The sequence below is a fragment of the Eleutherodactylus coqui genome, chromosome 5 (genome assembly GCF_035609145.1).
Source record: "Eleutherodactylus coqui strain aEleCoq1 chromosome 5, aEleCoq1.hap1, whole genome shotgun sequence".
Classification (NCBI taxonomy): Eukaryota; Metazoa; Chordata; class Amphibia; order Anura; family Eleutherodactylidae; genus Eleutherodactylus; species Eleutherodactylus coqui.
Window position 1 is genome coordinate 129,350,916 of NC_089841.1, and position 27,822 is coordinate 129,378,737.

Below are 27,822 nucleotides of genomic sequence, written 5' to 3' on the forward strand. Positions count from 1 at the left end.
GTTCACCCCAGTCCCCATATTCTGCGAGGGGTTGTGAATTTTGGCAAAACCCATTAAGAACACAGCCATTTTTTTTTTTGCAATTTTTGTTTTTTTTCACCCTACTTTTAAGAAGTGATAATGGTCTTATTTAGCCACTGACATAGCTGTCTGAGGGCTTGTTTTTCATGGGACAAGTTGCATTTTTTGGTGGCCATTTTGAACTCTGCCATATTGAATGCAGATAGTTTTTCAGATGGGAAGGGATATATAAATTTTGACTATAATATACCCAGAAAGAGACTGGAAGTGTCAGTTTTTCTCTGCCTTTATTCATTTAGGGGTTAAATGAGGGCAAAGTTTCACAAAGTGGTTTACATGACGTGTTTGATGTCTCCACCCTTTTAATCACAGCAAGCTCTATTTTTGAGCGGTTTCTGTGTGGACAGCTTCCATTGAAGTCAATGGAAACTGTTGGAGCCACGGCCCTTCCGCAATTGACATTGTGGAAAAGTTGCGGATTTCGTCCAATTGCTAGGCGATGATGTGGGAAAAGCAGGGTTTAAAAAAAACAACAATCTGTACCGTGCATGTCCGACGGCGAGCCACCGGGTACATCCGCAGTACAGGAGAAGAAACAAAAATGACAGGTGAGCGCAGATGTCGGCCGGGACCAGGGCTGGATTCTGCTGCGGGTTCCCACATATGGAATCTGACCCGTTCATGTGCAATTGGCTTTAAGTAGTACAGCATCAGGTTAGACAGCAGATACAAATATATATATTTTTTATATGCATTTTCTTTTTTTAAAGAAAAGAAATCTGATATTATCGTATGTCCATGATCTTTTATTGCAATGTTTTGACTTTAAATGCTACTAATTCCTATTTTCAATTATGATTCTATTGGGAAATTACAGTTTTGCTTTAACCTGCTTTGGTTTAATGTTGTGTGTAAGTGCTCACCCCCAGTAATGCAAATCCATTAGTATTGCCGGGAGCCTGATTAAAAGAAAAGAAAGGAAGCTGTTTGACTTGGGTAACAGGGATAATAAGTGTTGACAGAAAAGCCTACTTATGGAAGAAAAAAAAGGGTTTGAAATTTTGCTATGCGTCTGCATCGGATCAGCATATGGACGATCACCAAGATAAGGGATTCTGGACACAATACAGCAAAAAGTGCAGCCTCTGTTCCTGCTAGGTTAATATTCATTTCAAAAGCAGATCTGTCCCGACTCATACGAATCAAATATACCAAAAAATGATGTTGGACAAGTGTTACATGTTATATAAAAATGTGCATACAAGGGCCCGCCCACACCTGAGCTTCAGCCACAATTCCGTTTCTCCGCTCCATTTTTGGAGCAAAAAGATGGAATTAAATTGGAAATAAAATGTTTCAGTTTTTTCCACATTTATTCCGTTAGGTTTCTGGTTTTTTTTACAGTCTGCAGTGCTATTTGCTAATGTAAAAAAAAAAAACCCCAAAAAAACCTAATGGAACAGAAGCACACAAAGCTTCCCATTTACTTTCACATTTTTTTGAAAACACTTTTAAAAATCAATGTGAACGGAAACGTTTATTTCTATTTTAATTCAGTTTTTCGGCTTCAAAAATGGAATGTAGAAATTGAATTGTGACTGAAGCCCTAAATGTGAATGGACCCTTATTTGTGGTAAATATAAATATACTTTACAGTATAATACTTCTTTAACCAAGACTAGCAGGAATGTCAGATTAATGTCAAATTGGAGCAAATTCATGAACTGTGGCATCATTGGCTTTTTGTAGAACTTCTGCAGCATTCTTGTCCACTTCAGCATACGGATCAGGGAGTTTTAGAGTTCCTTCCACACTAGTGTAAGTAGTAGGCTTATAAAGTTTAATGGAGAATAAGGGCGCTTTAACTACTTTTAAGCCTCAAGCATATGGCTTACCAGTGTGTAAGAAGCTATAAGGTAGCACATGGAGTTTGATGTGGCTCTGCAGTATGGCGCCTCAGCAACTGTGTGTTGTCATGCCTCTGTGGTGCCTCATAGGCGAAAATACCTCCGTAATAAGGTGGAGCAACTCCATATGAAATCATAGGCATTTTGAGGTGCAGTCAGGTTCTAGGGAAGTCCTTGAGTGCCCTATTACGGCACTCTACAGCTCAGAGAATGTATAGAGCTGTATGCAGCCATGTGCCTGTGGTCTTAGGCACTTAAATATTCTTTACAGTTGAGTCCCGACGTATTTAGAGAGACAGTTATAATAATTTAGCCTCTATACACCACCACTATGGATTTGGAAAAGACATCTCTATGTGAATGAAGTGCAGGCTTTTGGATTTAAAGAGGTTGTCCAGCTCTAAATGATTGATGACTTATCCTTAGGACCATCGAAAATCTGCCACCCAGGACCCCTGCTGATCAGCTGTTTGTGGGCCACTATGTCAGTGCAAGGAGCTGGAAGTACGCAGTAGCATACAAACTGCAGTGACACTGCATGATACTGAAGTAAAACTTACCACTGAAGCGGACGGGAACTGCTCCTGCAATACCAAACAGGGCCACTGAAGTGTGTATGGCGCTGTGTGCTTTTAGCTCCAAAATGCCAACACAGCAGCCCAGTGAACTGTAAGGGTCTCGGAGTGAATGCCTTGCCAATCAGCTATTGATCACCTAAGCCTTCAATCAGAACTGCACAACCCCATGTCTGAAGCGTTGGAGAACCACAGCCATTTCTTATATAGTCCGTCAATTTTCATAGGCTTACAAGTAATTGAACAAACTAATAAATGATAAATATAAGGATTATTTTTAATACCTACATGCAAATATTTTGCATATGGTGATGTCCAGGTGTTCCAGGCTTCAGGTAGTGATTGATTGCAGAGTTTCTTCCCTCGAGATGCGTTGACAGACCTTTACTGCAGCCACCTTCAGGTGATACTTGTATGTGGGCTTTTCTGCTTTGGGTTTTCTTCTCAGTAAATGAAAAGTATGCTCAGTCAGGTTGAATTAACATGACTGCCATTGAAGAATATTTTGTTTCTTTGCTTTACGCAGTAAAAATAAAGAAAAAAAACAGAGTAGCTTCAGCTTTATTGTCTATGGAGTGATGGGCTGCCATCACTCACAAGGTGCAAATGTACTTTGCCATTAGAGAATATTCAGCCAGGTATGACCAGTTACTACCGTTGATTTTTTTATTTCCTTTTTTTTCTCTGTATTTCTTTGCCTTAAGAAGCTCTTAGATTGCTTGTGTTGTAGGTTTTGGCCACTGTCCATTTATACAGTGACCGCTACCCTATCACTTTTGCAGTATTTGACTGAAACTAAGAAGTCCAGCTCTATACACTTCAAAATTCATTCTGCTATGTATATCTATCCGCAGTCACACCATCAATAAACCCCAGTGAGTCAGTTCCATTGGCACCATACATATTCATGCCGTAACACTGTCTCCTTTATGACAGATGATGTGGTATGCTTCAAATCAGGAGCCCTTCCTTTACTTCTTCATACGGCTATCTTCTCATCATTCTGGTACAAAGTTGACCTTGGTTTCATCTGTCCAAAGACTCTTGCACTAGAAGTTGGTGGATTTTTTTAAAAGAGGTTTTCTAGCAAAATTCAACACTTGTGATCAACTCCAGATCTTTCATGTCCTTCATTTCTCATGAAATTGAGGAAATGGGCCAAACTGGCCCATGAAACTGCGTATAACTTAACTGCCCCGTTCCTTTTACGCCTGTAAATCCATTATGGTCATGTACATTGGCTCAGTTATACAGATTGTGTCAATGTGCAAATATTTCTGCATCCAATTTATTCTAGATATGTTAAAACAAGAGCACACATTTTGATCACTGTAGAACCCCATTTACCATCTCATGCCCACCTAATTCAAGTCAGTGCCCACTCCACACCCCTGCTACACAGCACCACAGTGACAAAGGCCAAAAATACGTACTAAATAAATGTTATAAGCAGGACGTTCTTGTAACTATTTTTAAAAAAGTTACCCTCCAGTTTCAGGACAAAATTATGCACAGAACTCGCGGGGAATGGGTGTATATTGCCTGCAGTTGTTTTTATCTGTCGTCTATCAAATCCACCAGTTCAGAGTAACATTTTCAGTCATCCAACATGACCAATGCAATCTTTAGACTATGTAATCCCCACAGCTCAATGCTAGTGTTAGACTACCAATGTACTACACCTGTTCTCTGATTTGCCATAGCTGCTCATGTGATCAATACTTGCTAATGAAAAAGCAGTAAACAGTGTAGATTAGGTAGACAGAAAATTGTTGTAGCAATCTTGGACGGTCGAAATTGGAGGCTGGAACAGGCAGATTTAGTTCTGTGCCATCCATCCAAACTACAGGTATTATACCTCCTTCTTCCAGTCTTAAAACAGAATTTTGTCCCAAAACCAGAGAGTCACTTTAAGCTCATCATAAAACCTTATGGATAAATACTTATACACAGCTGAGTCACATTATTAGAACCACCTCTTTCTTTCAACGTTGGTAGAGCATAGCCAATGAAGGAAGTCATGTGTCATAGTCTGGCTTGGTGGATATATAAGGTGTGACATAGGCTGTCTGCTCATATATCAGTCGTTGTCATGACAAAAGGTGCGATTTATCAGAATTACAAAAAGGGATGATTATTGGCTTTTGGGCCAAGGGTGGCAGTATTTCTCAAACAGTGCAGTTTGCCAACTGTTTGCATACTGCTACGGTGAAAGTGTACCTTGAGTGAACTAATGGCACAACTACAAATAATCGATGTGGAAACTGTGGAACACCATATGCCATCGATTGAGAGATGAATGTTGGCTACAAAGGTCCGTGACAGCCAAGCGATGCGCTACATTGATGCAGCTCACAGTGAAAATGAACCAGGGGGCAGATGGTCACTGCACCTATGCTAACAAAGGTTTATTGGAAGAAAAGGCTTAAAATGTGCATGGCAGTATTGGAATTAGACCACCACTGATTGGTAAAGGGTTGCCTTCTTCAATAAGTTGTGTTTTCTGCTTCATTGAAAGGATGGACGTTGGCGTGTCAGGCGACAAACATCAGAGAACATATTCCCCTACAACCATTGCTGGAAGAACACAAGCTGGTGGTGGCAGCATTATGGTCTGAGGAATTTTTTTGTGGCATTGCCTGGGCACATTCATGTGGAAGGCACTCTGAACCGATTTATGAATCCATCCTTGCAGATCACGTACATCCATACATGTGGTTTGTCTTTCCTGAAGCAGATGGGATGTTCCAGATAGACAATTTAACATGTTACATGGCTAGAAATATCTGACATTGGTTGGAAGAGCACAACCAAGACTTACAAGTACTTCCCTTGGCCCCTAATTCTCTAGACTTCAACCCATTTGAGTATCTGTGGAGCCACCTCGATCATTGTGTTGGCTCTATGGATCCTCTCCCATGCACCCTCAAGCAACTATGGGATGCACTGCAGTCAGCATGGCTCCAGATACCTGAGACAAACTTCCAGCACCTTATTAGGTCACTATAAGTCCACCAAACTGCTGCCCATGTGGCACACGGTGGTTACTCTGGATATTAGCTCCTGGTCATAATAATGTGACAACTGTGTAGAATAGGAAATACCCATTTGTTTTCATAGTTAATCATTAGAGGGGGTTGTACAAAAATTAACTTTCACTGCCGAGACCACCTCCAATAAGAGAAAGGGGGTTCTGTGGCCCCCCTCTCCTCCTCATTGTGGGATCACTGCATCCCTTGCGGTGAAGAGGAGACTTAAATGGAGAGGTGTATGTGTATGAGCAGTACCACTTCATTCATTTTCAATGGAATTGAGGGAGAGGAGATAGCTGAGCACTTGTACTTTGCTATTTCTACCAGACCCACCACGCATCTGTGACAGTTGCTCCATTCAATTTGACATCACTGCAACTGGGTGCAGCGAGCTTGAAAAGATGGGAAGGGGGGGGGGGGGGTCTTGGGACCCCTTGTTTCGAGATCAGTGGGGATCTCAGTATTGAGATTCCAACTCACCTATCCCACAGGATGGATGATAAGTGTTAAATTCTGCTACAACCCCTTTAAGTGGGAAACTGCATCCAGATATGATGGCAGAGTGTTTTCACTGAGGCTTATTCTTCTGTACGTATGTTCCAATATTACTGCCTAGTAGCAGATGACCCCGACTGACCCTTAAGAAATTCATATTCGTATCATGCCGCCTGATGGCTGCACATTAATTAAAACGGGGGAACAATTGTGCTCTTAAAGCAGACAAGGCCAGGTAGGACTCTATTTAATTTCCCTTTTGCCTCCCATTGGATATGCTTTTGTCTGTTAGGTAAAACGGAAAATAAACCAATTTGAGGTTCCAATATATTAAATACCTATCTCTTTAGCAAAATAACCCGGAGCCAGTCACACAGTGACTGAAATAACTAAGGAATGAAACATCTTCACAAAAGGAGGTTAATCTAATAAATGGTTCATTTTAGCTGGCAGTGTCTCCGGGATCCTTGAAGGAGTTCGCCTATCTCTGCAAAAAGCAATAATATTTGTACATAAACAACACATTGATGTGTATTGCAGCCAGCAGCGTTGTGTAGGCTGTGGGGTTGGTGGAGGCTGCCTGCGAACATATGAGGAATACAAACAGCCAAAAGGGAACACTAACACATTACTTAGAATCTACTTAGTAGCTATTAAGTCCTATTCGTGATATTTATCTTTACTAGAATTTATATTACATTGTATTGCATAGACAGCAGGTGCCTAATATGATCTTATTTTTGGAATCACTCCCTTTACAATCCAAAGTATTACATTAATAAGCTTCATGGCTGCAGGGAATTCAAATTCCCCTTCATTGCGCTGTGAATCTGTCAGTAAGTGCAGCCTGTCATTTCCAAGCTGCTGGCCAGTTGACAGGGAAGCAGCAGGAGATTTGATTCCCTTGTAGGTTCCTCGCAAGATTATCAGATTGCTCCTTCTTCTAATGGTAGCCATTCCTATAGTAAGTATACCTTATGGTTACAAAGGATGAATCTAAATTAGGGGTGATGTGAGATTACTAAAAAGATCAGCGTTTTCTCAGAAACACAGAAAATATAGCCGTATAAGTCTCCTTATACCTATCCTGACCAAAGTCGTAGGCCTGTTACCCAGCCAAGCCAGCAGCCTACTGCACACTGATGAGGGGCCACCCCTTACCCCTCAAAGTCCATCTGTCCATGGTTGTATTTTCATTCTGGAGAAGATTCCGGCTTTGGTTTATACTCCCACTCATTGTTACAAGGTTTGTTGAAAGATCTCACACTGACTTGCAGGAATGCTGCCTTCTAATAGGTGGCGCTGTAGAGGCATTACTACATTTTTCATTTGCATACATTTCCTAGAAGAGCATATATGGCCTTATAAAAGTCTCCTCATACCTTCTAGTTGCTCTCCCTAAGTAGAACCCATACCGTTCCTGACCTTCCCCATAGTCCATCTAGTCTGCCTTTATACTATTTCCTTTAGGGTACATTCCCATGGGGCAAAAATGCTGTGGAACATTCCACCACAAATTCTGCAGCATTTCCACATCCAAAACAGAATCAAAATATGCACCCTTGGGCGTGGATTTTGAATTGAAATCAGCTGTATATCTGCAGCTGGCTTTGGCAGATACAGAGCTCCTCCTTACCTTCCAATTCTTTGCACTATCAGTGCAGTCGGTACCCAGCAGCCCCTAGCGTGTGCAGCGCCGCTGGTCAAGTGATGCAGAAGTAGGCATCACCTGACCAGCAGTGCCGCACTTGCTACAGGCCTCCGGGTGTAAGGTTGCACTGATAGCGTGAAGAATTGGGAGGTAAGGGGGAGCGCTGTATCTGCTGAAATCAGTTGCGGATACGCAGCCGCTTTTGAGTCAAAATCTGCAGCAATGGTGCGGATTTGGACTCTGTTTTAGATGCGGAAATGCTGCAGAATTTTCTGCTGCAGAAATTCCACAGTATTTACGCCCCATGGGAACATAACCTTAATATTTTTCTCTTAGGATAGATATAAGTTATGTCAGGCATATTTAAAAATCATGCGGAAATTGCATGTTTCTTCCCAGTTTCAAAACGAGGACCTCACAGACGTGATAAACAATGCATAACTTGAACTGTGATGCAGCCAATAACCAACATAGAAATTGAGTTTATGACAATGATTCAGCCAAATGAACAGGCATGGCCGCTTGCCTAAAGACAAGAGGTAGTTCTATTTTTCTGCTCAGTTTTCAACCAGGGACCTTTCAAATGTGATGTGAATGCGATAACCACTGCACTGCAGAAACTAGAGGTAGAAAGAGACTAAAGATTCAGATTTTAATCTAGATTATGAAGAGCCTGCTACTGAGGTGAGGAGGGCTGCACTGACCACGTATAGAACAAAAAAAGACACATTAAACTGATGTTTATCACCAGCAACATAATCGTTCCAATCCTAGTAAAATATGCATGCATACCCTGATCCTATAAGCATTCCAGTACGGAAGAGATTTGGATGGATGCCTGATCTCAAAAGTCAAAAATTGTCCTCTTTTAGGTAAAAAAAAATAAAAAAATCTTACATTATTTTATTGTAATTTGAACATGATTCTATAACTATGTAGCCCCAGCCTCAAAAGTGTAATATCTGGCTGTATTTCTTGTGCTCATGCCGAATAACACAGTTGACCTAAACACCATCAAAGTCTTAATGTCTACCATATTAGTACAAGATGACCCAGCATGGTGTGGACCAGGGGAGGGTAATGTTATTAATCTACTAAAGGGAGTTTATTGTCGGTGCTACACCTGTGCTGCCGTATGTCTTTTGTATGGAAGATCAACTCTAATCAATTCAATGCGTGCAACCCGAGGAAATGAAATCAGCCATGTTTTGCTAATCCCGGTCAACCAATTTGGTTGAAATGATATTGTTAAAGATTTATACATGGGAAATTCTGCCTCCCCTCCAGGTGTAAATTATAAGAACATTAGAAATCACTAAAGAGTTCTTTACTCATAGAAAATCCTGAAACTATATTCCTAGGAGGTCCAGCATTCTTTGCAATATACACACCAGCTTCGGGAAGTATCCCAGTGCGAGTAGGAATGCGCCCCCATACAGTGACTGCCATGGAGAGAAATTATGCTCAGGTTGAAGCTTTCACATTACTATAGAACAGGTGCTGAGAAAGGAAATGATTCTCCAGATTTGCCATTCTATTACTATGCTAACTGCTTCTGAAATTCCAATATGATTACAAAGACAGAAGCAGCTATCAAGAGTAAACAATATGGGAATAAGGCATACAGTGTGAAGCTGCCAGTGCAAGTTGTGACTTCACATAGTGGGATTCAACGAGAATCACACATCCAGGTCTTCATATACCAGCAACCTTCCATGTCTGATGCAAATCACTGAGATTGTCTGTCTTAGTCTGCAGAAAAGCTTAAAAGTCTAATTTCACTTGTAAAACAAATGTTTTGTGTGCAATGCAATAATAAAATATATAACAACCTACGGTACTTCTGCATTTTCTACTCTATGACAGCTCCTTTTATCAAGCTCTCACTGGCTTTCTGTGTCAGTGACCTCAATAACGAGTAGTTCCTATACAATTCCCTGGTGGATCAGGACTATACTGCTTGGGTGTCATCTTGCCATGGGTGGCAGTGCTTTTAGTTGTGGACTAGAAGAGGACATCATGGATGGAATGTCTGAACAGTTTTGTTTTTTTATGTAAGCAAAACATTGGGTGCAAGTTGCTTCATTAATAGCTAAAATTGAAATGCAAGCATACTGAAGATGTGGGATATGAACAGTGGATATGGAAACTGCCTGTTTGATAAGGTAGTAAAAAAATTCCTACATAATAACTTTACATTATTCTGATCTAGATCTCCCAATGCATTTTTTTCCAAAGATATTTAATTTGAATGCAAAGTTTTGTAGATATACGGGATGCTATGTATTTTCGTCTTAAACCAAAAACATACAGAAGATGACTATTCTAATAAAAGTACTGCATATACTTGAGTATAAGCTGGGGCAGGTTTTTCAGCATAAAAAATGTGCTGAAAAAGTCTGCTTATACTCGAGTGAGCTGGACTAGACTAGGTAAAACAAAACAAACAAAAAAGAAATGCAATACTCACCTAGCAGTGGGGATGTCTCCCCGGCGGTGCAGAAAGCTTCTCTGTAATCCTCCCTGCTGTGATCTCTCTGCTGAACAGGGCTTTGAATTCCCCCGCAGTCAGCAAGTAAGCGCTGTGATTGGCTCGAGCGCCAGCCAATCACAGCCGACGCGCGATCATTTACAGCAGTTCAGTGAATGACATCACTGCATGGCTGTGATTGGTTTGAGCGCTGGCTGTGATTGGCTAGCGCCTGATCCAATCACAGCGCTTACTTGCTGACTGCGGGGGAATTCAAAGCCCCGTTCAGCAGAGAGATCACAGCAGGGAGGATTACAGAGAAGCTTTCTGCACCTCCGGGGAGACATCCCCGCTGCTAGGTGAGTATTGCGTTTCTTTTTCAATTAATGAAAACGGATTCTGGCCAAGAAGTTTTGAACCGAGGAAGACTATGAAAAGTTCTGAAAGCTTCTGATGCTGTGCAATAATGGAGTGTTTGGGATTTAACAATTCTTTGACCCCCGACCTGTTTACTGGCATTTCTTCTCCAATGTTCTAGATGAATCACGAATGATATGTCAGAGCGTCACCTCATCCTGGTAAACACTTCCTAACCACCTGCCTTTCTGCGAGAGGTGAAATCCGTAAAATCAATGCCAAAACACACCCATAGAAAATCCCATTCACTGGAACATTGAGAATATTACTAACTCTGCGTATACAGGAAACACACAGATGACTTTCCTTCCTTACATTTTCCAGAACCGAATTGTGTTAAGTGTACTTCAGTTCACATTCCTATCATTGCGATGGGGAGCTGCATTGTTTCATGTTGAGTAACTGCAATGATTAATGCTTTGCTGTATCTTATAGGACGGGCTAAAAAAATGTGGTTTGTTACATAATGGCTGTCTGGCCTCTCCTACTGTTAGATTTGCTCTTATTTTAAGCCTGAAGTCACACTTTTACTAATGCTCGCACAAATAGCTTTATGGTTCAATCACTCGGGCGAGTTTCACACACAGGGTCTGTCCCTTAAATATATGGATTGAACTCGCATGTGTTAACACCACAGTGATTAAAAAAATTGCATCTCACTCACATCCAAAATTGACATCTATGGGAACCTTTGGTGCGGAAATGTGAACTACCCATTGAAATCAATGGGTTCTATTCTCTGCGTATTGCGTGTGCAAATACGACCCTGTGAAGCCCGATTTAGATATGGTTGTTTATTGTTTTTGGTTTCTAACTATGCTAAATGTGTTCAGAAAAGTCTAGCAGCATGATAGAGAATTGGCCATAAATATGCCACAAGGTGTTTTCTTCAGTACATGAGCTTTAGAACACCACGTAAGGAATGTATCAAGGTTGTGCTGTAGTTTTTGGTCATCAAAAAGTCGCAAATTTATGTGCAAGTAGGGGCTTTGCTCAAAAATTTTGTAACTTTTTAATAATATGCACCTCTCACTCCACTTTTCCACAGTAAAGAGAAAAGGGGGAGGGGTTTGAAAGGAGTGAGATTTTTAGACAAATTGAGAAAATGCTTTTTAAAAAGTCGCAAAATATGTTGCAGCAGTTGGGTGGCATAAAAAGTGACTCCACATTTCTAGACTTATTTCCTTCAGTAAAACAGACTCTAAAAATAAATGAAATTATAAAAATTTCTCCCATGTTCTTCCTTTACTTGGTTTTTAAAAAGGATTAGAGCCCCTTTCCTATGAGACTTCATTTTATGTAATTTTATATTACTATTTCTTGGAGAAAATGTAAAAAATAAATAAATAAATAAAAATATGAAAGGTGTGCTTAGTCATTATGAAAAGGGACAGGGCCATTTCAAAAAGACAGGGAAAACGCAACCGCAGATGATTTTATACTATGAGTGGTATGCTGCCACGTGCAGAGTGGCCTCAGCAGTATTATCCCCTATATTGTCATTAGTAGCAATAGTAACCCCCACAATGGCCTCAGTAGTAATAGTGACCCCTCCCCCCAATGGCCTCAACAGTAATAGTGTCCCCTATATTGGCTCCAGTAGTAATAGTGACCCCTATATTGGCTCCAGTAGTAATAGTGACCCACACAGTAGCCCCAGTAGTAATAGTGACCCCTCAGACCAATATACTTACCTCCTCGTCTTCAAAGTGCCGCTGTTCCTCCTCCCTTCTCTCCTCCTGTGGAACACCAAGGAGAAGAGGTCTCGGGAGGAGGAACCCAGGTGCACACACTGCTGTTATAGTGTGTGCATCCCACAGCAGGGCCGCTGAGTGATAACCAGCTGTGGAGCCGCGGCACCCCGGCTGGTAATAACTTTCATGGTGACCAGATGTCCCAAAAACGGAACAAAACCGGGACAAACATCCTAAAAAGGCTGTCCCCATTAGGGACCCTGGGAACAGCAGAACACAGTGTCCCAAATTGGGCTGTCCCGCCTAAATTGGGACGTCTGGTCACCTTATCTATGGGGAGTCCATTGTCTTTGCTAACTGTCTCTCTTCTCCTATAGCTGTGCATTTTTCAAGATGTCCAGAGACAGTTCTGAAAAGTTAAGCTCTGTTCACATTTGCGTCACAGATTCTGTTGCAGCTGTGAGAGAAAAAAAAAGCACTCTGTTTTGCATGGCTTTTTCGTGAAAACGGTGGACACCCTGGACATTATTATAAGTGGATGGAGTCAGCCGGTCACCAATTATGTTTGTTGTGTGATGGATCTAGCAGAATATTTTGGATTCTATTATAAACATAAACCACAGCATGTATGTGAACAAAGCCTCCTCCTTATACGAGGACCAACATAACATCTTAAAGACGCTGGGCAATCCATATGCAGTTAATCATATCAGCTTTATTAGATAGTTTCCAGTAAAAAAAACTAAATAATGGTTTGCATCTGATAAGACTTTCAAAACAATACTTCTGGTTAGCCTGGAATAAAAGACTTCCCTATTATAATTAGTTATGACTTAGATTTTCTTTTACAGCAATTTCGGTAATTCTGCAAAAAAAATATAGCCGCCTATCTACTGTAATACAGAAATGAGACATTATATCTGCGCCTTGAAAGCTGAACCACATTCCGGAAATAAAACCTGTTCCTCATTTCAAATGTTACCAAACCAAGCTGCGCTTTTACTGCAAATGAGTTTTAGCAATTTGCAAGAAACCAATATTACTATCCAAAAGCTCATTGACTTTAGTAGACTTAGTCATTGAACATAGAGGTTTACTTTTAAATTGTTTCCATATCACTTTTAGTGTAATCTACATTATTTAATACATGACATTTATCGATGATGTAATGGGGGCAAGCTCTGCTGCAATGGAAAAGCTAGAACAAATAAAAAGTACTAAAATGCAACTCAGCACGAGAAATGCCAAGAAATACTGTTGTGAAATAGATACAAGATTACTCCAGGTTAAAACGATTGTTCACATGCTCCATTGTGTCACATAATATTATGTATCCACAACATCCACCTCCTTTGAAAAATAAACTTCAAGAATCATTTGAAGACATTTTTGAGCTTCCTGTACGATACATATGGAACAAGTCATCTGTAAAGCTTTTCAAGCCCTTCTTTTAGTGTATATTCACAAACGGCACAATTGTTGTATTTTCGCAATACAGTTGAATGGAGCAGTCAGATACTTCTTCATGGGCATGCTGCAGAAATAACTTCATTTGTAGCGACCCACTGGGTTTTCAGTTGCAGAACGTCCTACAACAAATCTATTGAGTGCAACCATACCCTAAGGGCTAATGCTCACGGACGGATTAATGTTGCGTTCTCCGCGGCGAAAGTCCACTGCGGAACAACGCAGCTATTAGGTTCTATTGAACCTAATAATAGCAAGTCCACGCATGCGGGATTCTGCTGCGGATTTACGCCGTGGGGAAAATATATAAAAATCGCACCAGGTTCTATTTTACTGTGTTTTTCCGCGGAGGGAGGTCTCCATTAATATAGTATTAACCCTTTCCAATCCACTGTCTAACGTCTGAAGACATTCTGATTGAAGACTGTATAGCTCCGATGTCGGAAGACGTCCGGCAGGGTATTCTTACTGTAGATTACTGGCCACTTTGTTATCTGCGGGCCTCTCCAGCATGTCACATACTGCAGTACTGGCTCTAGCCAGCAGATGGTGCTATTGTATAATGGGAGAAAGAGAAAGCCCCCTAGGAAACCCTGAATTCAAAATTGGATTGCAAAGGGTTAATAGAGACCACAGAAAAAAGCATGTTTTTCCGCGATCACCAGCGGGGACTTTTATGCTTATTCCCGTGAGATTCCTGCGGTGTAAAACCGCAAGCATATCCCGTTTTGTCCGTGGGCATGAGCCCTTACTGCTACGACACACTGAAAAAAATCCATCCTCACTTTTCTACTACCTAGGCCTCATTCAGAAAGTCATAATGCAGGTTGCTTTCAGGATCTGTATTGCAGCTGTAAGTGCCAGGAATTTACGATTTCCATAGTTTGATTCATTGCAGCAGTCTGAATGAGGACTTAAAGGGGATTTGTCTCCTACTTTTAGCCCTATAAGCTAAGCTTGCGGGCAGAACGTAGGTGACCACTGAGTTCAAGGATGTAAGTGCTATACTTACCTTCCCTGTTGTTCCCTAACGCGTCACTGCTGAAAGCCACCACCCAGTGCATTTAACGGTGCTGCCAAGTAGTCCGCCCGTTGTAATTTTATAATGGGTCGGTTACTTAGTGTGCTGCTCAATGCATTGCAGAGGCGACTTTCAGCGCTCACACTGGGGGAACAACAGTGAAGGCAGGTATAACACAGACACCCCCGGACTCAACGGGTCACCTACTTTCAGCCCATAAGCTGAGGTAGGGGATAGAGTCTCTTTAAAGGAAGCCTAATACCTAAAGTTACTTGCCTTCAGGTTAAAAAGTGTTTAACTGTGAAATCTAAGCACTTACATTTTGCAATTGGCATGATATAGTCCATGCAGGTTACATCTACAAGATCCAGGGTTAATCCGGTAATAGCTGTAATCAAATGATTATTATGACGGCTTTTATAATGGCTCTTACCTAATATGATGAAGCCATTTGTGTGTTCTAGAATGTGGAAGGAAACAGTAATGCAAAAAGAAAGGCCATGCAGACATTGGGAACAAAAGACAAGGCAGTGTGTGGGACACATTGTAAAACCAATCTGTGCCTGCTCATACAGGAGTAGATTTCATTTTAAGCCTTTAGGACAGGAACAAGATGTGCCAAATTTATTAGGAAAAGTGGGCCTTGTAATACATTTGGCACAGTTTACTCCAACATACTTTGGTTTAAGACTAGCATATGAAATGCCAGTCTTATTAAATGTCCCATTTTTAACAGCGTTTCTAAACAGCAGTTGTCATGTACTCCCAATACATTAAGCTGTGAGGATATCCCATTTGGAAAACCTGATACAATTGTCAAGTGCATTAGGTATTGTCACATATCTGTACAATGTTAAGAAAATCCTGAAAATTCGACCCGTTTGAGGAGGAGTGGGGCATTCTTAAGCACTAAAGTTGAGAAATATTGATCTATGGACTCAGTATGTTTAGGGTCCTACTAATGTCTCTACACAAATATAGGCTTGCAAGTACGGCACAACATAGTTTTCAAAGATCAGTATTGTTTTAGGACAAGCCGAATTCAGACTGACTGTCCTTTGATTGCCTGGCAATGTAGCATAAAAGGATGTCCAAGTAAAGATTTATGCTAGGACAGACTAGTGAAATAAGGTTTGGCATGTTCATTTCCACTACAAGCTTCTAGATGCTAAACACATCTTCTCCTTCAAGCTGTCATTTATGCGTTTCGCCATCATTCAATGGAATTCAAATCCTACATTATCTACATGGCACATATTCACTGATATACTCTGAAAACTGTGTACTGAAGTTAACCCAGAGTCCATCAATTATTCAGCATCATTCATTGTAAGGCTAGTGACAAATGCAAAGATACAGTTTGATGTAGTAACCACAAGCTATTTACTGTCTATGTTCATCACAGCTCTTTGAATGTCATGTGTTGTATAGATAAGGATGAGGAGACCCATATATTCCAGATCAATGGCCCCCAACGAGTGGCTCGGGAACTATATGCAATCTACTGCAGTGTGGCTCGCCATAGGACTTCCAAGCTATGGTTACATAGGTGATAAGGTTTTAAAAGAGGATACAGGCCCATCAAATCCAAGTTATGGAGAAAGGCAAAAATCTGATTAGATGATGCCAGCTGCCCTACATTGGGGGGAAAGAGATTCCTTCCTGACTTAAAAGTATAGCAATCAAAATGAATCCCTGAATTAACTTCCCATCTTTAAAAAACTAATACCCATAACTTATAATATGTGTAATATTGTTCAGTGACTCCGCCATCACAACATCATGTGGCAGAGAGTTCCATAGTTTCACTGATCTTACAGTATAGAATCCCCGGCTATGATGATAGTAAAACTTTTTGTGTCGATCTAGTTATGGTTACAAGCCTAGGTGAAAAAGATCATTAGACAGATCTCTGTACTGCCCATTCGTATATTTGTACAGTGTAATTAGTTCATTCTTAAGGCATCTTTGTTCCAAACTGAATAACTCCAAATTTGATAGCCTGCCCTGGTAGAACAGTCCACCTGTAGTGGCCCAGAGTTAACTGGGCCCCTCCATAAGGTTGGATGTTTGTCTTGTGCAATCGTATTGTCAGGGTCTTCTGTGTTGTGTGCATTTGATGTGTATTGCACTTCTGCAGCACTGAATGAGTTCATATCTGGGTTATGTCTGAGAAATGCATCATGTTGTATATGATGTGACCTTGTGAGATAAGTGTTAGACAGACAGCCTCACTCATTCACCTTTCAGTGATCTGACTTCTGGCAAGGAGGAAGCCAGGATGTACCAATGCTACCACTAAGCCCTGTGTGAAGAAGGCATCGTTGCTTATTGGATGAAGGCACGGGAAGCGCAAGTGTGGACCGGTAGAGAGTGTCACCGGGAGCGGGATCTCACAGATAACTAGGACTGTGGATTGTCCAAATTTCCCTGTGTATCCTCCCTGTCACACCACCTCCTTCTGTTGTATCTGTGCCGATTCTGCTGTTGAACCTTTATCAAGTTACCGTAAACTGACATTACCGACCGTTCCCGGTTTATCCAGAAAGTTATCCCTGTGTGTGAACTAAGTTATTTACTTCAACCAGTTTAACTGTAGAGGATGGAACAGTGGCATCACAAGTGACAAGAAGATTTAAGGTAACCTCCAGTTACATTTTCCCTGTGATCTCCCCCAGCAGCAACTTGGACGGGTCCCCAGCTACCCCCTAGGGGAGAAGATGGTAGCGCCACCGTGACAAGGCCCTTATATACCCTGCCATATCCTCAGCTATGGGCCTGCTCCTCGAATGCTGTACACCCATTTCCTTAATATCCTTGGTCACCCACCTCTGCATCTGTTCTAATTCAGCCATGTCCTACTTCTATACGGGTGCCCGTTTTGACCCCATTTACTGGCAATTTACGTTTTTTTCAGACATATCCTAACAATGGCACATGATCACTTTGGATGGTATATTGTGACTAGTGCCAAATTTTGATCATCAAGTGTTTGCAAATTCATTAGCTTTTATTACTCCCCATTTAATATGTCTCTTCCATTTTTGTGGCTCCTCGCCATCACTAAAAGTTGAATGTAGCTCACAAGGTACAAAAGATTGGCACCGCTGCTCCAGATAAAACTAGATGAAATGGCTATGTAATTGCATTAAAGTGTGTTTCCTGTTGATATTAAAGGGGATCTCAGGGACCATAACTTTTGATTGCTTATCTTTTGTGGAGGTCCAACCTCAGACTCAACAGGCTGACATTTTCCTTCCTGCAGCTTACTATTCAATTTGCTGTGCAGGCTGGGACAGAATAACCCTGCACCCTCTAATAATAATGATACGATTCTGCTTAGAGGACAGGATTATTGTACTGCTACAGACCTAGATAAGGCAGAATGGCAATACTATACACATGGGTGTATGGTATTGTTATTCTGCATTTACTACTCTGTGGCATCTGGGGGACGGGCGGTACTGCAACACTTCCTGGAGGCGCTTATCAGTTTTTGTACACTTTTCTGATCATTAATGCTTATTAATCCCATAAAGCTATACTATCCGGATAATGTAGGAAGGATTATGGACCACTAATGCGGCAGCTCCTGTGGAAATTGTTATAAGTCAATAGCTACAACATTTTAATAAGAAATCTAATACATTACTTCTGTTACCTTTGTCATTTTCTTACACTGGAACATTTGCACATAGTGAGGAGCTAGGAAATGTTGTTCCGAAAACATGAGGTACTGCAGAAGAACAGACATTCCATCAATTCAGAGTTAGGTGTAGAAAGGAGATGCTATTATCACTTAATTTCTGTTCTAATGGTTTCCTCGTGCGTATTGCACTACGAATACAGGTTTGTTGACTTCAAATTACTAAAACAATTAATGAAAGTTTACATATCCTAAACTGTGCTGAGCCAACCAAGGACTGAAGTAGAATACTGCCAATATGACTTCTGCACGTTATTAGACCATAAATGTAGCTCTAGCAACCAAAGGTAAATTCTGTTAAAGGAGTTATCCCACAAATGTTCTTATACTGCCTTAATATGGATATGCCTGTACTTTGCAGGCTAAGGCCATTAACCCTTTGCAATCCAATTTTGGATTCAGGGTTCCCTAGGGGGCTCTTTCTGCTGCCTAGAGCCAGTACTGCAGTATGTGACATGCCAGAGAGCCCCCGACCATAGAGTGGCCAGTAAAATACAGTAAGAATACCCTGCCGGATGTCTTCCAACATCGGAGCTGTACAGGCTTTAATCAGAATGTCTTTAGATGTCAGACAGTGGATTGGAAAGGGTTAAAGGGGCACTAACTTTTCAAACAACGTCTGCTAATCTGCTAGCTTGTGTTCGTCTCATCATTTCTGTAATAATCTTGCATTAAAAAAAACTTTGTTGCTTAACCACTGTAAATCACATTTTAAGAAGTCGCTGCCACTAGGGGTCTCCCTTCCCGTTTCTCTGCAATCCACTCTGTTAGGTACAGAGCTTCTGTAGTAACAAGAACACAGGGATGTTTCCTTAGCAACAGGGGGAGGAGCCATCTTCACAGGCGGCTCCAATGCAGACATTGTGATAATGATCTCCACAACCTCTGTCTCTCTTGCTGTTACAGCATGTGCGTGTGTCTGAGTGTTTTTGTGCATACATTACTTTGGGTTTGCCAATTATTTGGCCAGAACGTCTCTGAATGCCTGAATCATCCTGAGAGAGCAGAGGAAGGGGCATTTAAATACTGCCTTCCAGCTCATTGCAACATGGTAAGTAAGGGCTAGGAAGTGCAGGACAGCTAACTACTGTCAGAATGCCAGGCTTGCTACATGCCCCCTCCCTGAAAGCAGTTTGCAGACAACAGGGCAACAGAAAAATGGGGCAGACCACCTAAAAAAAAAAATCAGAACTTACAGACATGAACCCGGGTACAAATAGCAGCAAATGAGAGGGTAAGGAAAATTTGGTGTATTTTAGAAAACATGTTGAAAACTCAGGTAGCTTTTAGAGCAATAAAAAACCCTTTAAAATAAAATATAAAATTACATTGTGAAATGTTATTTGTAATTTTAGAATTTTTTAATACCTTATCAGACAGGCAGTTTCCATACCACGTGAAGTGCTTTCTCTCGGAATTTTGCCCGGTAATGATAATACTGTATTGATCCCCAGAAGTGATAACACTATAATAGTATCCCCACAGAGTAAATTTGGAGGCAATGTCATTACGGACTATCTTCAGCTGAAAGAAGAACAAGGAGTCCTGGAAGTGATGGTATGGCCCCCACAGAGCCCTGATCTCCCCATCGACTCTGTCTGGAATTGCATGAAGAGACAGAAGGATCTAAGTAATCTGTGGTTAGTTCTGTATGATGTTTGGAACAACCTTCCTGCCAAGTTCTTTTAAAAACTGTGTGCAAGTGTAACTAGGAGAACTGATGCTGTTTTGAACGCTAAGGGTGGTCACACCAAATATGGATTTGATTTACATTTCTCTTTTCTTCCTTCACTTTGCATTTTGATAATTGACGAAAATAAACTAACACTATTTTTGAAAGCATTCTTACTTTCCACACCTGCCTAAAACTTTTACACAGTACAGCAAGGCCCCATTTACATATGCACTTTGGCTCCATTGGGGGTTTACGTTTCTCTGCTCTCTTCTTGGAACAGAGAAACTGAAGTAAAACGGAAATATAAACAGATCTTTTTTTTTCTTTAACCACCATTAAAATCAATGGAAAAAATGTACTGCTTGGTTCTTGTATAGCAAGTCCTAATTGAATGTAAAATAACCAGCTAATTCTATATGTGCCTGCTAATTCCTCCCCTCAGCACCATCTTTTCTGTGGGACTTTTTAAACCTTTTAATATTTCTAATGCAAGATTTTTCCTACAGTTATATATTTTAGTAAAGGTCTCCTTTTTTTGTTTTGTGTGTTAGTGTTATGTAATATTATATCCATCATTCATATATGCCGGGCATTCAAATGAATGATGGTCCGGGATTGCTAGAGCAGGAGCCTTTACTGGCTTATAAAAAGGGTCTTGAGTGAGAGACCACCCTCTATCATGTTGAACCACCTTAATAGTGACATATGGATAAGGCATATATTGAGGAGGCTACCCCTTTAATATAATATTGTTCTACTTTCTACATTACTGTATATTCTTTAATCAAAGTAGCTTTGACAAGACTTGTGATTGAGCTAGTATGCATCCTTCAATACGTCTTGGCGTTGCTGAGCGGCTATGTCCTTGACTATGTCATAAGTTTGTTTCAAAGCCCTTCTGCAAGTTTCTTCTCTCCGTGTTTACACTGCTGTGTTTGATAAACTGGTCTATAGGAGGATTACACTGTGAAAGAAAGGCTTTTATTTGCCAAGTGAAATTGCTTGGTTGTAAATGTGTCAACTGGGTATCAGCATATTACTGTTATTATTCCATTTTTCTGTTACTTGAATTCTAATATCTCAATTCCAGTTCTGCAAAGTACTGCAAAACTAGACAGAGCTAGTGCAATATATTTACTTCTGTCATGAGCACCCAGCTCTCTATTCTTTGAGGAAATTCATCGGAACTACCAAGTTTTTATCCTTTTTTTTGCTTGGTTTAGGGCAATGTCATATGCCTAAGGTTATTTGACTAACCTAATAATTCTAAACAATAAGAACACATATTAGAAATAAGATAACAATGCAGAGTGAGATTTTTGGTAGGCAATAAAGAACAGATTAAAGCAGTCATTCCCAACCAGGACACCGCAGGACCCTGGTGTGCCATGAGAAGCTCATAAGGGTGCTGCAGGAGGAACGAGCCCGAGAAGGGAGGGGGGAAAAAAAGAGCCCGAGAAGGGAGGGGGGGAAAAAAAAAGAGCCCGAGAAGGGAGGGGGGGAAAAAAAAAGAGCCCGAGAAGGGAGGGGGAAAAAAAAAAGAGCCCGAGAAGGGAGGGGGGGAAAAAAAAAGAGCCCGAGAAGGGAGGGGGAAAAAAAAAAAGAGCCCGAGAAGGGAGGGGGGAAAAAAAAGAGCCCGAGAAGGGAGGGGGGAAAAAAAAGAGCCCGAGAAGGGAGGGGAAAAAAAAAAAAGAGCCCAAGAAGGGAGGGGGGGAAAAAAAGAGCCCGAGAAGGGAGGGGGAAAAAAAAAGAGCCCGAGAAGGGAGGGGGGGGGAAAAAGAAAAAGAACCCGAGAAGGGAGGGGGGAAAAAAAAAAAAAGAGCCCAAGAAGGGAGGGGGGGAAAAAAAGAGCCCGAGAAGGGAGGGGGAAAAAAAAAAGAGCCCGAGAAGGGAGGGGGGGGGGGGAAAAAAAAAAAGAACCCGAGAAGGGAGGGGGGGGGAAAAAAAAAAAAAAGAACCCGAGAAGGGAGGGGGAAAAAAAAAAGAGCCCGAGAAGAGAGGGGGGGGAAAAAAAGAGCCCGAGAAGAGAGGGGGGGAAAAAAAAAGAGCCCGAGAAGAGAGGGGGGGAAAAAAAGAGCCCGAGAAGGGAGGGGGGAAAAAAAGAGCCCGAGAAGGGAGGGGGAAAAAAAAAAGAGCCCAAGAAGGGAGGGGAAAAAAAAAAAAGAGCCCGAGAAGGGAGGGGGGGGGGAAAAAAAGAGCCCGAGAAGGGAGGGGGGAAAAAAAAAGAGCCCAAGAAGGGAGGGGGGGGGGGGGAAAGAGCCCGAGAAGGGAGGGGGGGAAAAAAAAAAAGAGCCCAAGAAGGGAGGGGGAAAAAAAAAAAAAGAGCCCGAGAAGGGAGGGGGAAAAAAAAGAGCCCGAGAAGGGAGGGGAAAAAAAAAAAAGAGCCCGAGAAGGGGCGGGGGGGGGGGGGGGGAAAGAGCCCGAGAAGGGAGGGGAAAAAAAAAAGAGCCCGAGAAGGGAGGGGGAAAAAAAAGAGCCCGAGAAGGGAGGGGAAAAAAAAAAAGAGCCCGAGAAGGGGCGGGGGGGGGGGGGGAAAGAGCCCGAGAAGGGAGGGGAAAAAAAAAAGAGCCCGAGAAGGGAGGGGGAAAAAAAAAAAGAGCCCGAGAAGGGAGGGGGAAAAAAAAAAAGAGCCCGAGAAGGGAGGGGGGGAAAAAGAGCCCGAGAAGGGAGGGGGGAAAAAAAAGAGCCCGAGAAGGGAGGGGGAAAAAAAAAAGAGCCCGAGAAGGGAGGGGGAAAAAAAAAAGAGCCCGAGAAGGGAGGGGGGAAAAAAAAAAAGAGCCCGAGAAGGGAGGGGGGAAAAAAGAGCCCGAGAAGGGAGGGGGGAAAAAAGAGCCCGAGAAGGGAGGGGGGAAAAAAGAGCCCGAGAAGGGAGGGGGGAAAAAAGAGCCCGAGAAGGGAGGGGGGAAAAAAGAGCCCGAGAAGGGAGGGGGGAAAAAAGAGCCCGAGAAGGGAGGGGGGAAAAAAGAGCCCGAGAAGGGAGGGGGGAAAAAAGAGCCCGAGAAGGGAGGGGGGAAAAAAGAGCCCGAGAAGGGAGGGGGGAAAAAAGAGCCCGAGAAGGGAGGGGGGAAAAAAGAGCCCGAGAAGGGAGGGGGGAAAAAAGAGCCCGAGAAGGGAGGGGGGAAAAAAGAGCCCGAGAAGGGAGGGGGGAAAAAAAGAGCCCGAGAAGGGAGGGGGGAAAAAAGAGCCCGAGAAGGGAGGGGGGAAAAAAAGAGCCCGAGAAGGGAGGGGGGAAAAAAAGAGCCCGAGAAGGGAGGGGGGAAAAAAAGAGCCCGAGAAGGGAGGGGGGAAAAAGAACGAAAAGGAGGGGAAAAAAAGAACGAAAAGGAGGGGAAGAGAACGAGAAGGAGGGGAAGAGAACGAGAAGGAGGGGAAGAGAACGAGAAGGAGGGGAAGAGAACGAGAAGGAGGGGAAGAGAACGAGAAGGAGGGGAGAGAAAAGATTTTTTTTTCGTACTTTGTTAATTGGGGTGCTGGGAGATAAAAATTTTTGTACAAGGTGCACAAGACGAAAGAGATTGGTAAACACATGAATAAAGAATCATAAGGTCTGAGATAAGTAGTATCAGGACTAGACTCTTGCAAAGCTATTTTTCCTTTTCTGTGTATTTGTTTCACACCTTAAATGGTGCCATAAAATTGATAGATTATTATAGATGCAAAAACAGCAGTTGTCCCAATCCCAGAGCAATGAGGAAGCCCAGGTATTCACTATGCAATTATCTATTAATTGACTCTTAACATCTTACAAACTGCACATAAATCCAAAATTATTTTCTGAAAGGACCACAAGACAGATTGTTGTAAAATACATTATATAAAACGCTGGGTGTAGCAGCAATGTCAAAGTTATGGAGTTAGGAAATCGAAATGTTATCACAGATAAAATGTTACACCTCTGTTTCTCAACATAGGTGCTGCTGATAAGGGGTCTCATGGTATAGTGAAATGAAAAATGAAGGGGGACATGTGACAAGTGTCATCATGGCAACTTTACTGCAGAGGAAACTTAATCACTATTATATTCCAAGTTTTGATTTGAATAACTGATGGAAACTTTTTTTTTTTTTTTTACTTCTCACAGTATCCCTTATCTGTCCAGTGAAGCAGATGTGTTAAAATTCACATTCTGAAGGGGTTTAAAGCTATAATATATGTTGAACAAAGCTTTAACATTAAAAATGGTGAGTTTTCGAATGCTATTCATCTCATACAACATATAAATTAGCAGCTACATAAAAAAACATTTTACATAACTTTTATGTGGAAACATTGGATTTTTCTCAAGACAAGTCCTTTATTAAGTTGAGTAATAAGGAGCAGCAAGACACATTCACAAACCCAACATCTGGAGGTGGCCAACACAAAGCTTCAACTAGAAAGGCCTTCAGAACAAAATAAAATGGCTTCTATTCAGGGGGTCAGCAGGACTTACCAAGTCCATTAAGCTTTAGGTAGCCGGAAAGGTCGTCTGCACATTGCTGATTAATGGGTTGTAATCTCCTATAGCAGTAAAGCAATAAATCTGATAATAGCAAACTCAGAACCCTTCAACCAGTACAGAGGAGATTATATACACCGTATACAGAATGCTATAATGCCAATAGCGGATTGTCAAGGACAAGTCAACGCAACTGCTATAAGTCAAGAGCAATTTAGCTGCAAGCATTGATTCCTTATCAGCATCTAAGAACCTGATAAATCTCCCTGATCCATCATCCTAATGTTTTTGCTATGGCAACGGAAAAACCTAGTAATGCTACCAAGTAATTCCAGTCCAAGGGAAATTCACCCTATGTTTATTGGTGGACCCATATATAACTGCTACACAGGTGAGTAGCTCATTCACATATATACCAGGTCATACATATGCAACACATCTACCATGCCATATTCTGTCACTGCACATGAAGACATTTACGTAAAACATATAATAGTGAGTTTTGCACTTGCCATACCAAGAGCCTGTAACCTAGCAACAGTTTGCCCCATCAATACTTGGATATTGAATCCCATTTCCCTCAGTGCACTATTTTACATTTAGAAAATGTAAATTGTATTATGTATTGTTTTTACCATCTTTCCAGCCCAGCTAAATCATTTTCATGGTTTCTATGCCTCAAGGAATTTCTGTTCTCATCCCGATCATATGCAAAAGAGCAAACGTTACAGTGTTCGATGCAAAAGGTTTCTTGTATTGGATCTCACGAATGCCATGCACCCTTTCAATGATGCTGCTTATAACCTGGGCTTTGCACATGCATATAAATCAGCTAACAAATTGACTGGTACTAAAGATTTCTACAAAAAAAAAAAAAAAATCACTTGCGAGCTTGATTACTGAGGTTTTGAAGCTTTTTACACTCTGCTGAATTTTTCAGAAAAAAACGCAAATCCTTCTAGGCGCTTTTTTTTTTTTTGACAATCAGTTACATCTCAGGCACATATGCAAGTTATTACATTCGAGGTGTGATTAGATGAACGGTATTGCCACCTGAGGTCCTAAAAGTAGTTTCACCCTTGGCCTATAAACAGGCTCTCAGAGGCTACTTGTGTGTAAGTGACCTCCTTTTCCGCTTGTGCAGAGCTTGTTGACCACTAGATGTCTTTACATCACAATTGAAGAGATTTCGCCCAGTTAATAGTTTGAGATGGGTGTATTATTGGAATACGAGAAGCTGGATGGTCGTATTGATGAATTGCCCACCACCCAGGCCTTTCTGATCTAACTGTTAGGAGGTGTTGGGACCAGTGGATGTGATATGCACACAAGGCGACCAGGTTCAGGACAACCTTGAAAGACCATCAGTAGAGAGGTTTGTATGATTGTCCGACAAGCTTGAGCAGCTCCAACTGTTTTGTTGTCCCCATCATTACAGGCCCCTGTGTCGGTTGAAAACCTTTCCAGGTGCTTGGCTGGAGGACATTAGGTCTCAACACCCATCACATGTACTGCTTTTGACACTCACTCACCATCGCCTCTGTAGCAGTCCAGTTTCGTTGATCATGACACTACTGCAAACAGAGTGGAACTGGATTGTCTTCAGTGACTAATCCAATTTTAGTTTGGACATGGACAATGGCTGTGCTTATGTCTGGAGACCTAGGGATGAGCACTTCAATTCTCTCTTTGTTGCAGAGCAACACACTGCCCCCATTGCTGGTGTGATGGTTTGGGGGCCATCTCATATGACAGTCGGTCCCCCCTAGTAGTTGTACGAGGAACAATGACAGCTCAGTGATATGTTCAGGACATCCTGCAGCCACATGTGTTCCTCTCATGGCGGCTTCCAAGAGGCATCTTCCAGCAGAATAACGCTCGGCTGCACACAGCATGGGTGTCATAGGAATGCCTCCACAACATTTTCACACTTCTGTGGCCTGCCTGGTCACCAGAAGTATTGCCAATAGAACATGTATGGGACCATATGGGACACCAACTTCAACAGCCTATGGGTTTGCACGATCTAGAGGCTCAGTTACAGCAAATGTGGAGCAATATGCTGTAGGAAACTATACCAAATCTGTATACCTCCATGCCCATCCATATCATATCTTGAATCCAAGCTAGAGGTGGCCCAACAGGATACTAGAGCCTCCCTTTAAGTATTCAGTTTTCTGCAATAAATTATCCTCTTGTTCTGATATAGCAATCACTCACTTATATCGAAATTACAATCACACATAGAAAGTTTCCTTCCATTCCGATAACTCCTAGGTGCTTGATTTTTTTGATAATGAGTGTATTTTCTATAGAAGTGTAAGGTTGTTAATCTGGGCCATGTAGGCCTGGTGTATTGTGGAAGCGGGGAAACTGCACCCCTAGTTCTGTGCTGGTATTACTCCCTTATACTATCGCATATGTTCTGCTTTCAACACTTGTATTTAATTAGTACATTTCCTTCAAATATCAGATCAGGCCGAGATCAGTTTCCTAGTGATAGTTCTTACTTCTACGATTTTCTGCCAAACCCTTGGCCAGGATCAACAGGACACCAAAAACTATGGAAACCAGAGTGTAAAATACTGTTATAATACAGAGAAAAAAAGAAAGATATTAAGTAAACTGGATGGCAAAGCCTATAGCCACCAGTACAGCTCTTTTACGGCATGTCACTCAGCTGGTAAAGGCCGCCGAGTGGCAATCCAATTGGCAGCCATTGTGGGAGCTGTAAATGGAGGCCATATTATTTGCCTTCCAGTTTTCTTAGAATTGATATGGCTAAGAATTGTCTAAATATACAGTATGTATACTTTTAATTTTAGGGAGGGTACTTTTAAAGTTGCTCAAGAGTACCCATATCTTCCATTTTTATTACTAGCCCCCATAGTACAATTTTTATTATCAGTATGTTTGCAGATAGTACCAAAACATCATATCTCACAGGCGTATTATCCCAGAGTATTGATGTTTGTATCAAGCATAGAATGCATTTCAATTTACAGATGCAAAAAAAAAAATCTCTTTGCAGTTCCATATACACTTTCATCCAATCATCAGATCTCAAACTCTGCAGGAAAATAGAAACTGACCATATTAACAAACCATTCATATAATGCTCAAATATCTCAAACTTAACTGCATTTCTATTCCCAGCCTAGCATTTAGCTGATGTAGTAAATTCTTGTAAAAATGTACTTTTATACTTGCAGAAGGGGGAAAAAAAATCCCACAAGGGAACAGAACGTTTTAT

The 27,822-nt window shown here is 41.6% G+C and overlaps 1 protein-coding gene across 3 annotated transcripts in view; it reads right to left on the reverse strand.

Annotated features, from left to right (window-relative positions):
* Nucleotides 1–27,822, reverse strand: part of MARCHF3 (membrane associated ring-CH-type finger 3) — a 213,702-nt gene that overhangs the window by 34,804 nt on the left and 151,076 nt on the right. For 2 of the 3 annotated variants that reach the window (XM_066603137.1, XM_066603138.1), the window contains one exon: nucleotides 18,412–18,486. The exons of the other annotated variant lie outside the window; for it this stretch is intronic. In XM_066603137.1, coding sequence (XP_066459234.1) covers nucleotides 18,412–18,486 — 75 coding nt within the window. The remainder of the gene's footprint in view (nucleotides 1–18,411; nucleotides 18,487–27,822) is intronic. 3 annotated transcript variants of the gene reach the window in all.